The sequence below is a fragment of the Pteronotus mesoamericanus genome, unplaced genomic scaffold, assembly GCF_021234165.1.
Source record: "Pteronotus mesoamericanus isolate MK-2021 breed Mesoamerican mustached bat unplaced genomic scaffold, CSHL_Meso_final contig_74, whole genome shotgun sequence".
Lineage (NCBI taxonomy): Eukaryota > Metazoa > Chordata > Mammalia > Chiroptera > Mormoopidae > Pteronotus > Pteronotus mesoamericanus.
The window spans coordinates 39,584,395-39,598,254 of record NW_026555247.1 but is presented as its reverse complement, the minus strand read 5'-3'; the positions used below and the strand labels follow the sequence as shown (position 1 = coordinate 39,598,254).

Sequence of the window (13,860 nt, the reverse complement as noted above, 5' to 3'; positions counted from 1 at the left end):
TCATTTTCTAAGAGAGATAATAGGGGCCGTTTTTTTACAGCTGAACAGTTTTCAGTTTGAACAAACGACGAAGTAGTTTCTGGTGTTACCTAAAAGAACACCTTGGAAACTTGTGCAGAAGGGTCCCAAATCTGAAAGGGGTTAGGTGCAGCTCCCAGAACTGATGATGAACACTCTAATATTTTGGGACTAGGGTGGATCAGACTGGAAACCATCCCCACCTGCCTGTTTTCGGAGGCAGTGACCCTCCATTCCTCCCAGAAGCCTCTGGAGGGATGCCCAGCCCAAATGTGGCAGCCATGTGACCTACGACCTCCACCACCTGCCTTCAATTTCCTGTCCATCCAAAAGCACACCCTTCTATTTTCCCAACACCAAATCTTCTGTCCCTTGTCATGCATTGTACATCCTCTCCTCATGCCTTTGCTGATGGTCCCATCCTTTTTTTTAACCAAACGTTTTTGGTGCTGAAGGTCGCAGCCCAAGCTTACCTTCTCTCCATATCAGTTCTCGATCTGACCTTTCCACACAGATTATCCTGTCTTGCAATTCCTGTCACTTTCATTCCATAGATTTGACATGTGATCATCTAACTCTCTGCAGTGTCTCTCCTTCTTCTGCTTTATGGCCGAGCTGCTGCTCTGTGACCAAAACTTATACACCTGTACATCTCCACTCCTATCGACCAAACTCCTGAAGACCTCAAATAAGCGTCTATAGTGCAGTGATTCCAGTCTTTGTGCCAAGTCTTTGTGATCAGCCAGTGTCAGGTGTCTGTTCTCACAGTCAGCAAAGGGACAGGATCCATGCATGTCTGCTGATTGTACACGAGGATGATAACGTTCCTTTAAATATTAACAATAAGCTAACATTTATTAAATTGAGGCAAGGGGCCAAACTATCCCTCATGTTTAGGATGAAGAATCTGAAGCTTAACAAAGTTTTAGGTTATTTCTTCAAGTCACTCAAGTAAAGGAAGTGTCAGGATTCAAATCCAGGTCTGACTTATTCCAACGTATCTGTTTCTTTTTAAATATAGCTATGTGGGGAATAAATATGTTGACTGGTAGAACACAGGGCACCAAGATTCCTACTAATACTTTAACCCTCTCAGTCTGCTTCCTCAAAATTATAACATTGCATGACATGAGCAAGCATCTGCTATGGCATCTAAAATTCAAGCTTATTTTTACAGTCTTTGCTTTTACTTAATTGGTGGTAACGCTGAAAACTGTTTTTAACCTGATTTTGTAGATGAGAAAAGGTACTGGTCAAATACGCAGAGAATGTGCCTGCTGTGATTTCCCAGTCTGAGACCTTCTGTGAGTCTCTGCCGTCCCTCCTACGCACTGATGCACGTCCTCCCTCTCAGAGGTCTTGCTTACGTAGACATTGCCTCCCCATCCCCGAACCACTAACCAGCCAGCACCTTCACTGATAGTTTTTCTTGACTACTTCCTCTGCAAAAAATGTTTTGTTTATTTTTGTATTGTCAGCATATAGTAAGCCCAGAATAATCTCTCTGGGTTAAAAATGACCCTGTAATTCAAAGGTGTGTGTTTACTTAAAGTTCCCATTTCTCTTTGTGGCAGAATCTCTCAGCTTTCCAATTTGGATTAAGGCTGTTATTTCCCTTTAAAAATTACTAACATTTTATTCAGGGATATATTCCCTTGGTGAGAAACAGTAAAAACTGGCATAATATCAAAGCTGATTCAGCAAGAATGCAGCTGGCAAACTGAGATGATTTTGTTTTGTACGTACTTTTAGGTTTTCTGAGGTGGGAAGCGATAATAGGTCATATAAGCTGGGGACAGAATGTTATGCAAATTAGGTTTTAATTCCTTGCTGTCTTATATCACCTATTGTGCTTCTTTTGCAGATATAGAAGCCTTACATATATTTTGGTCATATATTTAACACTTCTATTTTATTTTAATTATTTCCCTAAGTTCCTCCATTTGTAGAATTAAAAACTAAATCTGCATAAATGAGTCAATGATTTGACTAGATTATTATAGATGGTTGATTTTAAAAATAGAAATATTGTTTTATAAATATAGAATTAAGTTCAGTAAGAGATCCTAAATGCTTTAAAATATATTTATGTAGGCATATTCTAAAAGTCTAAACCTTAAATATCACTATTATAACTCCATAGACTGTTTCAAATATTTCCATGAGCTCTTGGTTGAGATATGAGCGGTACTTGCCCTCAAAATAATCAACAGTAAACTAAAATTTGTTGGGTTTCTTCAGTGTCCTAGCAATTATGCTGAATTTTGTATATTTTAAAAATATTTTACTGTCAAAATAATCCGATGTAGTGGATAGGATGTCCATGTTATAGATAGGGAAGTGAAGGTTAAGATTCACTGTTCAAAATCACACAACTTGTAAGAAACAAACCAGGTATGTCAGGTTTCCAAATCTATACTGGTGCCTTCAGTTTAATAGACAAAATGAGATACAGTTACAAGTAGACTAATCCTTATTTTTTAATTTTGTTAATTTATTAAATTTATTTATTTACAGTTTAAGGTTTCTTTTTCTTTTTTTCTTTTTAAATGTGTGCAAAGGTGTTGATAACATTAACAGGGGTTTCATGTTGGTATTGAAAATAGCAAGTCACTCTTTGCCGTAGGGTGATTACCCAAATCTCTCAGACACACATGATCCAGTGGGAACCCAGAGAACTGGAAGCCGTGATTATCCATTGCATAGCTGTATATGTATATACATACATACACTATTAAACACAGAGTCAACCATATTCTGCTTTTAACACAATATAAGAACAGGTTAAATTGTGTAACTTTTATAAATATGACATGCCACATGAATTGGACAGAATACCTGCTTTCCCAAGCCGAATAAGGTGATAAAGATAATTAAATGAGACAGAAATAGGAGAGAAAATGAGATGCAAAAATAATAATAAAGTTAATTATTGAGACAGTAATATAAATCATTAAACACACAGATTAAAAAAACTCAGTACGTAATTAATCATAACTTCACATAAATGCTTAGGTTCCTGGAAAGAGGAGAATCTTTGCATAGAAAAATAACATTATTTGACACTCATGATCTACAAATGTGAGGTTGGGCAGATAGCAATTCTGTAGGGCCAACGATAGCAGCCAGGGTGATGATCACAAATTGAACACTATTTAAGCTTTTCTCTTTCACTTTCAAACTTCGCAGGATAGGGGTCTCCTAGCCACAGTCATCATCTAAAACAAGAGAAAGGAAAATGATCACTAATGCACTTGAGTGGCCAACATATTGGTAATAACATAGATAGACATGTCATTTTCTCCATTCGTGGCCTTCATGAGTCAAAGAAAAACTGATTTTTGCTGTAGCTACAGGGGTGCCCAACCTTTTGGTGTCTCTGGGCCACACTGGAATGTCTTAGGCCACATATTAAATACACAAACACTAATGAAAACACAAAAAAAACTTATAATCTTGTAAGTAAATTTATGACTTTGTGTTGGGCCGCATTCATAAGCATCTTGGGCCATATGCGGCCTTGAGCCACAGGTTGGACACCCCTGCTGTGTTTAACATGTATGTACTCATGGGAAGAGCTACTAGTGCCATCTAGATATTTCCCTGGTAAACTGACACTGGTCATCTTGCACAAAACACCCGAGGGACATTGCTGAATATATTAATCCATAATTATATGGTTTGTAGAGAAACCCAACTTTAGATTTTAGCTTTCTCTAAAATCACACATCAGAACAAAATAGAATCCTACCAGCATGTACAAACAGACCAGGGGGACTTTTCTTCTATCATCAAGACAGGAATAAAGCCAGGAGAACGTGGGCATGGACTGGCCGCTTTGCTGGCAGAATGCCACGTGCACCGGAAACAGTGTGAGGGCAGAGCAGGGCTTCGCTCGCACATCGGGCATCTCTGCTTTGAGCCTCGACAGTGGTTATATTTAAAACTTAAACCTTAAATGACATTGTACAGACTTCTGGATATCTCTCAGTTCTATACTGGCACTGCAAGGTGAGAGAGCAGTAGAACAAGGAAGGCAGAAATTTAGGGAGAGCTTTGTTGTGGTCTCCATGTGTCTCCAAAAACTCAGAGGAGAATCCTGTGCCCAATGTGGTAGTGTGAGAAGGTTCCAAGGATGGAACCCCCATGTATGGGATTAGCGCCTTACAAGAGACCCAACAGAGTCCCACAGGCTCTTCCACCATGAAATGATACAAAGAGAAACATGCCATCGAAAGAGGGCCTCACTGAGCATGCCGGCTTCCTGATCTCAGATGTCCAGCCTCCAGCACTGTGACAAGTAAATGTTTTTGTTGTTGTTGTTGTTTATAAGCCACTCCGTCTGCCATAATAGAAGTGGGGCTGACAGTATTTTCAGGAATGAAAACAGCAGGAAAATGAGGGAGCACCTAGTTCCTGCTGGCTGGTACCTGCGTCCTCCCCCTGGCAGAAGAGAAACAAAAATCGAGGAAAAGGAACAATAATCTATTTGAAATGATACCTGTGTTTTATCAATTTTTACCTTTTTCTTCACTAATTTTAGATTCAAGAAAAAAACCTATTCATATTGCCACTAGATATTTTTAACACTCTAAGTAAACAGTATCTTTTGATACAAGAAATGTTAAAATGTGTAAGTATTTCTGATGTGAAGGCTATATATTTTAGACAAAGAAAATCCACCTGGAAAAGGGCTCAGTAGTAACACAACTGGTTCTGATTCTGGAAGGGAGATTAGAAACATTGATGATGAGACCCTGTGTTCTAATGGGAGACCCACAAGCTTGTTTCCTCTGCTTTGAGCCAGAAGTCTTGTGCATGTTATCTCTCCCCCTCCCTCTCTCTCTCTCTCTCTCTCTCTCTCTCTCTCTCTCATGCTCTGTCTCCATGAAAGCAATTTCAGTAGCTTCAGTCATGAAACAACCTAATTTTCTTAAAGATGGGTACTTGCCTTCTGAAGAAATTAAAGCACGTTGAGCAGATTCTAACCTGTAATAAAAAGCTGTCAGAATGTCTAACTCCGACAGTATAGTTAAGGAAATAGGTAAAACACATTCACCTTTTCCAGCATAGGATGTAAGTATCAGGAATATTTTCTTCTTCATAATTCTGAACATAAACACTCTATTTCCCTTTACAGAAAAAGCATCTTAAGTAAAAGAAAAAAAAATCACTTTTCAAAAAAAAATTTGTGGTGAACATTTTACTAGTCCTCCAATGAATGTTTTGCTTCTCTTGAATTATGTAACCATGTTCAGGGGATTTGAACATAATTATTTCAGTAAAAGGGTGTAAGGCTCCTGAACTTGCATAATTTCCCATAAGAAAAATTAAATTGGGATTATATAAGTATATCACTCCTTCTCTCCAGTTAGCCCAGAAGCAGTGACTGAAGGAAATAGGAATGTCGTCAGCCACAAAAATGAGGTTAGTGGCCAGCTCTGCTTGTCCGGGGCAGTCTTCCTTCAACGATCATTTTAGTAGACCACAAATACATAGCTTCTCCATGGCGCTGAAGAGATGCGAAAAGCGGTAGAATACTTGAGCAGGAACCCAAGCACAGAGTAAGAAGAGAAAGGGGAAGAAATACACTATTTTATAGGTAAGAGAGGTTGAAGTCTATCTACGTCACTTAGGCTGGGCCTTCCACGAAGCCAAGTGATTCATGGAGGAAACCAAAATCGGTGGTGAGGCAAGGGTTATCTGAGTGAGTGGTCTGCATTCACCAAATTATTTGTATAAATGGAAACGTCACCATTTCCAAACAATAGTCCTTGGGTGGGAGTTTTAGAAGCCCTTTGGAATATTTAAGAGCTCTTCAAATGTCCTAGTCAAACTCTAGTTCTCAGCCATGAAAATCTATATGTTATTATAAAAACATATAAACCATAGAGTAGCTCCAAACATCCCACTCTCTTTTATGCAGGATCCTGACATTTCTTGTTTTCCCATTGAGCACCCAAAAGACGATGTAATTCTAATCATATTTTCATCTAGTTTTACTGCTCTGCCCGTCACACACTCACAGTAAGACTCAAACGTCAGTGACCACGTCCGTCTGTCTAATCTGTCCCCAGGCAGAGCACGGCGGCTACAACAGGGCAGGTGCCAATTACAAATTTGCTTCTTTAATGAATGCCATGCGACAGAACTAAGACTAATGCCCTTGTAGCAGTGGACAGTGAGATATTTTTTGTGACAGTCTGTTAATAACACATGCCACAAATGATTCGCTTCTTTGCCCTTGGACTCAGAGTTTCTGTTTTTCAGGAGTGTCTTTTAAGTTAACAGGGAGAAATAAAAAGAGAAACTTACATGCATAGATGCTTATTGCAATAATATTTATAACAAATATTTGAAAACAGAAAAAATGTTTAACAGAGAAATAACTACAAATAATAGTATATTCACATCTTAGAATATTATGAATCCATTAAAATTGTGTTTTAAAAATATTTTTAAATAGAGAAATATCCAATCCATAATTTGGGTGAAAGAGCAAGCTCCAATCTACCCAGACTTGTGGTTATAAATATAGACATAGTCACATATCTAGCATAGAGGTGTTTATTTTGCACATGTATGAGGGACTGTGTGTGTGTGTGTGTGTATGTGTGTGTGTCCAGGGAGAGGGTGTATAGAATAGACATTATGAGTATTCAGTCAGGCTGCCCGGATGTGAATCTCACATAATGAGTTTTGCTGAATAATGAACAAATTACTTAACCACTCTTTTCTCAGTTCCCCACTTTATGCAAAGGGGAAGATAAATATAGGGTTGACTTAGGATCAGATGAGTGAATATCTACGTAGAAAAAAATCAAATGCACAACAGAGTAAACGTCACCCATTTCTTAGCTATTACGACCATCTAAATATAAATGCACATTATATGTACATAAAATGAACCTACGCACATACATACACATTCACAAAATTGTAAAACTGAGCAAAATGTTGTCAGTGAGTATTTCTGAATTTTAGATAACTTTTATGTTTTATTTTATATGTTTTCCTATTTCCCAAGTTTTTCTGGAATGAACAAATATTGTTTTTATAATGAGAAATAAAAACTTTATGCGTAGTACTTAAGAACAGATGGATTGAGTTACACACATATGCTTAACATACAATACTGCATTAAAATACAATACAGCTTAAATACTGCTCAGAACACAGTGTGCACCATAGGAATGATTATTAAATTAATATAAGTGGTAGTTGAGGAATTGGATAGTAATTAGTAGTTAAAGAATATTCAACCCAAGAGATTTGCAAGAAGGGAAGTTAAAGAAAAACTTTAATTTTATTTCTAGAGCAAAAAAAATAATAATTAAAAAAAGAGAATTTTAAGAGAAAGTATTATCAGTTTAGCAAAGTTTGAACTTTATAGTTCATTCTAGGAGATAAGTATATTTGGTAGATGGCATTGAAAACCCCTGTAAAAAGAGAAAGTTAGAAAATCTATGGAAAGGTAAAATAAGTTCGATGTCAAAGTCCAGATTCTAGATAAGATGGGGAAACAAATATGAGAGCAATATAGACTAACTTTGTTTCAAAGAACAAAGGCTTATATATGATCCTGAGTATGGAAGGAAGCGCTGGATGCGGGTGTATGGAAGTTTGTATTTAAATGAGCAAAGAATGTACCAAGTCAAGCATGGTGAAGCACAATGCTTGATAAGTTTCAGTTAGAAATTCTAAATTGGTAAACAAAGACCTGTATTCTTAGTTAGAATCATAGTGAGGATTAATATTTTGAAAGCTTGCTATTATTTTTATGTAACAGCCTTACCATTTTTCCTCCACTGTAGTCATGACATAAATTAAATACATTTTTCTTATAGAGAAACTTTCTTCATTCTGAGAATACACACCATATGGTCATGAGGAATGTACACTTCTAGATCCTATTTCTGAGACTATCACCTAAGATTTTTACCCTATAATCATAAATGAGTGAATATCTATACAATTTTCATCAAGTTTAAATTTCAATAATTTACTGTCTCATAAAATGTGTTAGGAAATGTGCTCATTTGGACTTCTCTAAAACACTTTTTTATCTGATTTTTTAATTATTATTGTTGTTTTGTTAGAGTTGTCTCACTATTTTCCCCCTTGCTTTCCCCTTTTAAAAATCTATTGTTTAAGGCCTTGATAAAACTCACCTGTAAAACTCTGCTATAAAAATTGGTTTATTTGTTTCAAGGAGGAATAAGGAATGTGATGCATGAGTAAAGTATTTAATGATAATTATCCTATCAGATTTTTTCTATTTTTTATGGAGTACAGAAAATTATTTTCTAGAAAATTTCAGGTATCTACATTTATCATTTTAATGGGTTCAAGTTTTCCATAATCTTTAACTCCATTTTATAATGTCAACCATAACTATAGTTACATTCTGTTACTAACTTTTTTGAAGTTGCTTGGGTGTGTTTCTTCTTTCTTCTTGATCAATTTTAATAACAGGCTTTTGATTTGATAAGAAATTTGGAAGGTTCTGTGGTTGTTGTGTGTGTGTTCTCCCTCCCTCCCCTCTGCTTTGGGGTAGGGAGGTTGGGGGTGATTGGGTCCTTGTCACCCTGAGTTACACTTCCTGTCCCCTGACCCACATGTAAATCCAGAGTCAGGCAAACCTCTGGGTGCATCTACACTGTTGTTTTCTGTTTCTGTGTTGTCTCTTCTGGCCTAACGGAGTTTCATTTGTATGCGAAACCTTTCTGTGTTTCTAAATGACTTTTTAGAATAGGTCTTAGATTTGTAAGGTAAGAATAATTGCTCTCAAATTTGAGCCGTAATATATGGGACATCAGAAGTAGAGGTGCCTGTGGAATGACAATCCCTACTTCACTTCTTTCACTCTAGGTATATAGTTTTATTGTAGCTTGGGAAAGGGGCTCAAACTAAAACAAGTCCATCAGTCAAAAAAAAATAGGTCTTACTTCTAATAGCTATGTTCGGAGCAGAGAAATGATAATCAATGCATAATCTTACAGTAGTATCTTGACAAGGATTGCTTACATATTCTTATGTCAGCAATCATTTTATATATGAATGTAAAAATGATTTATCCTATTAGATTTCAGTACAATGTCTGAAATGCCATTATATCACATTTGGTTTATATTTTCATTCAGCCAGAATCTTAAAAGGATCAGATATGTAATTACACCACCAAACACTTCCATTTTCCTAGATTAATGATGCTCTATGGGCTGCAATTTGGAAAATGTAATTTATTGTGCTGAAATAATAACTCATTTCATGGTATGAGTGACCCATAAAACTTAATGCAATTTTGGAGGTGTCTAATATAGTCCCAAAGAATGCCCAGGAGAAAGAGGGTCACTGTGTAAGCAAACTGCTACATGCCAAAGAAGACCGGTGAGCAAAATGATCCAGAAATAGGGACCAAAGAACCACAACAACAAAACACAATATTGTAAATTGCTTTATGCACATGAGAACAAGCATCTGTGAGTGAGGTTCCATTTTGTTTTTGAAAAAATATATGCCAGTTCTTTAAAATTGTTTATGATCACAGTGGGCAATATGAGAACATTTCAATTAAAAATTTTAAAATGCTTTTAAATATATTTTTTCATTTGCTCATGTTACAATTATATGAGATAAAGTATAGATACGTTTCTAAAACACATGTGCGCGTGCACACATACACACAGAGCTAACGTAACTGAATTTTCCATGTTACACATGAATCTTCTCATTCAAAACAGTTACTGTATTTATTCTAATGCATACATGAACAACCAAAGATTTTCATCTCCTTTTTGATAATAAGATAATTAATAGGAAAATGAAGACTATTAATATTTAATTTTTTCCTTAATGTTAACTAAAATAGAAGACTTTATATAAATTTGTTTTTTAATGTATATTATTTTCACTGAGCTGAAAATCAAATTTTCTTAATTGTAGTGTCTTCAAACATGAGTCATTAACTGTGCACAGGAATGAAGAAATCAATCCAATATATAGGGTGGGGCAAAAGGAGGTTTACAGTTGTTCATATGGAAAATAACACAATAATTAGTAAATAATTATACAAGAATAAACTCTGTGTTTCATGTACTCACAAATGTAGACCTACTTTTGTCCCATCCTGTATAGCTTAAAGAATTCCACTGATGAAAAATTATTTCAAAATAAAGTGTTGTTCTCTAACATTCAATAAAATGTAAGAATAATTTTTATTTTTTTGTATCTTTGAGTGGTTTCATTTCAGAAGCAATCACGAGAGTAAAATTGTATCATTGTTTTCAGAATTATTTTGGAAAAGTGAGAACTATTGCTATAAGATTATAATTAAAACAATCCAAAGTAAGAAGTATATTTTTAAATGGAATAGAATTATTGATGATGTAATGGATTTCCTAACACAGGAATGATTTAAGTGCAGGTAATGTTATAGGAAGGATTATTACAATCATGCGATGATTAGATTGTTCATCTTTATGGTTCCTTCCAGTCCTAGTTCTCTAAGATTCTTTGAAAATTTTGTCTCTCTCCAGCCTCCCAATGGTGATTTTTAAAACTCCTTTATTTCTTCATAAATTTAATGACTACTTGTTCAACACATATTGCATTACTATAAACTATGTAGAAGTGCTGGGCATAGAACAGTAAATAAAACAATGAGCCATGTCCTCATGATGTTTATATATGGTAGAAAACATGGATGTTAAACAAAAGCGTGCACCTGAATATGCAATTGTCTAATGCATAGGAGGTCGTAATTCAGGAGGTGCCATGAATCAAAGGGTCAGCTGCTACGAGATTTTGGCTCAAGTTCCATGTGATCAGGAAGTGCCCACTAAGGAAATAACATTTAAGCTGTTACCTCAAACAAGAGAAAGAAGTCAGGGAAGAACTATGAACATAATGTCACGGCCATAAAAGACAGATGGTGCTGAAATAGAGCTCTGGAAATTAAAAAAAAAAAAAATTAGTGCTGCTGAAGCATAAAGAAGGAAGAGTGAAGAGCACAAAAAAACAATTTAGGAGGCTTACATCATTACAAGTTTTATAGGGCATTGTAAGCAGTTCAAATATTTATTCTAAGTTTAATGGGAAGCTATTAAAAAGTTTTCACCTGGAGAGTGACATAATATAAATTGTGTTTCTACAACACCTTTTTAATGTAGGCCGTGTACTGGAACTGACGACAGCAGCGGAAGGTAGAAATCCAGGGGGCGAATAATGGCCATGCGGACCGGAAGAGTAGCAGGAAAGAATGTGTCAAGTTAAGAGGAGATTTAATTGAATTTTCTGATTCATTAGGAAGTGGCTGAAATAGAATGTCAAAAACTTAATAGTTTCTCAACAAGACAAGATAGCTTGGTGATATAGGACTGACACAACCACTGTAAACGGTTATCAGAATGGGTGGAAATATAAAAATGTATAAGAACACATTTGAAAGCATTGGACTGGCTGTGAGTTTGAAGAGAAGGAAAGCGCGTGGACTGAGACCCTCACTAACCCTGGCTTTCTCATGGGGAGGAATTTCTCAAAATGCAACACAGAGAAATGTGAGCAGAGCCAGAGGGCTCTGGTCTCACTGCCAGAGGAACAGGACAAATGAAAAAGCAAGGTCAGAAACTGGAGATGTACAAGAAAGGAAAATGGTCATAGCTGAGTACAGGCTCAAGTCTGACTTACATATATAGACATATTAATATGCTCAATATTGAAATAACCAAATTGTCCGTGAAGCTGTATTGAGAGGAGGGTGTGGTGTTCATGGAGGAAAATGTGCATGTGTCTGCCTGGTGAAGTAAGAGGGAATTAAATGGTCTGCTGTAGCGGGAAATCAACAGATAATGCGAACACTGGGGGTGGAAACCACATCAAAGCTTGGCTGAAAAGACCAAAGAAGTAAATAATATGCCAATGATAGGAAATGCTGTTTATCTCAACAAACCTTTTAGGAATAGTTGATTCTATGAAATATGTGCATGGGTAGTTTTGATTAAAAACTAGAAATAAAGATTGATAGTAATATGCTTTGTATAGGTAAGAGTTTTCAGGATATACTATTTCACAAATACCTCTAATGACTTTAAGAATCCACTGAATTGTGCATATTTTTAAGAGATTTGTACCAATAATATTAATCCACAAAAGAGTGCACATTTTCTTGCAAATCAGAAATTTTAAGGTATGTCTAATATTGATGATGCATAGTTTAACTTACCAAATTGGCTTATAAATGTATGAATGTTATTAAATTTGAGGAGTGTACAAGAAAATGACAAAAGGGGAAATACAATTAAATTTGAGTAATTCAAATTTAGACAGTAATTCTGTATTTAAGATTTGTAAACAATGTACTGTAAAATGCTACTGACATGCATAACTTCCTCTTCCACATAATATACTTTTATTCAGAAAACAGACATTCCAGAAAGTCACTGGTAACAATGAAACAGAATGATATTATGACTGATATTTTTCAATATAAATATACATAATCAGAGAATTAATTTACATGTTAAAATTTCAGAAAGAAGCACTAAAGACAAAGTGTAGGAGAACTATGGTATCCGCCATTTTTAATTTGTAGCTTGAGGTAAAATATTACCATTGTTAAGTGGTCCAGAGAACAACAAAATAATAATAATAAAGTAACATATATGGCGATGGAGGGAGACTAGACTTTGGGCAGCGAGCACACAGTGCAACATAAAGATGATGTATTATAGAATTGTACACCTGAAAGTTATATACTCTTATCAACCAATATCAGTCCAAGCATGAATGATCAGATTGTCAGATTGTGGGCCTCCATCTCTGACTCCTCTGGTTCTTAAGTAAGGCAAAGGTCAGTTGCATTGTAGAATAGTTCAACAGGGAAAATTTGTTTTCACTTTATATCTTAGCAATATCCATTTAGTATTGGAGAAATGCATTGTCATAGGAAAAGGGAAAAACCTATATAGCATGATATGCAAAGAGATGTTCCCCTGTGTCCAGCAATTATTGACCCAGAGACTTCCATTCCACAAAAATAAAACATTAAAAGAAGGAAGCACAAATAATGCTTTTGATAAATTATTTCTAAGCAGAAATAAGTTTTTCAAGATTTATTGTGAAGATAATAAAAGTTAATATGTGTGAAGACATTACTTCCTGGCTCAACATTTAGTCGATGATAAGTAATTTCTATTACTTCCTCTGCTGTATTTTCCCAGAGACTCCCTCATATCACTAAGCCATTTGTCAAGTCTCATCTTGATATTGTCTATTCTTAATGTATTAAGGTTTTGCAATGTAAGAGGAATTTTTTATTATGTTAATTGTAAAGTAAATGCCAGGGATTATGCCAGGTTTTACAGATATATTATTCTAATTTCCATAACAACCATACAATCAGTAGTATTATGGCTTTTAAAGAAGTGATTTGTCCAAGATCAAATAATGTGGTAATTGTTAGAATAGAAATTGAAATTAAACTGAGATCCCTTCAAGAGAGCTTGCCATGTACAAAGGAAGATAAAATTATTTCAAAGGCTCACAATTTATATACACATATGTACACACAAACATATACACGTGAGGTCTGTCCGGGAAAAGTCCAACCATTGTTAATAGGTTTGTGCGACATCGAAGTAACCTGGCAGCCTGGGAGAGAGAAATGGAGTATGCGTGTGTGAACGATTATGACTCCATTGTAGTAGTCAGTGAGGGCCGTAGACACCATTGAGTGAGCACGAGTACTGTGTGGCTGTCGCATTCACAATGATCGAGTGATTCTAGCAACGAATCTGCATCAAATTTTGTGTTAAGCTTGAACATTTCTCTCCAGAAACTATT

At 35.7% G+C, this 13,860-nt stretch overlaps 1 protein-coding gene across 1 annotated transcript in view; it reads right to left on the bottom strand.

The window, feature by feature from the left end:
* Positions 1-3,223: 3,223 nt before the first annotated feature.
* The window catches only part of CCDC102B (coiled-coil domain containing 102B), a 144,675-nt gene continuing 134,038 nt past the window's right edge, over positions 3,224-13,860 (bottom strand). The window contains exon 8 of the mRNA XM_054583777.1: positions 3,224-3,236. Coding sequence (XP_054439752.1) covers positions 3,233-3,236 — 4 coding nt within the window. The 3' untranslated portion in view covers positions 3,224-3,232. The remainder of the gene's footprint in view (positions 3,237-13,860) is intronic.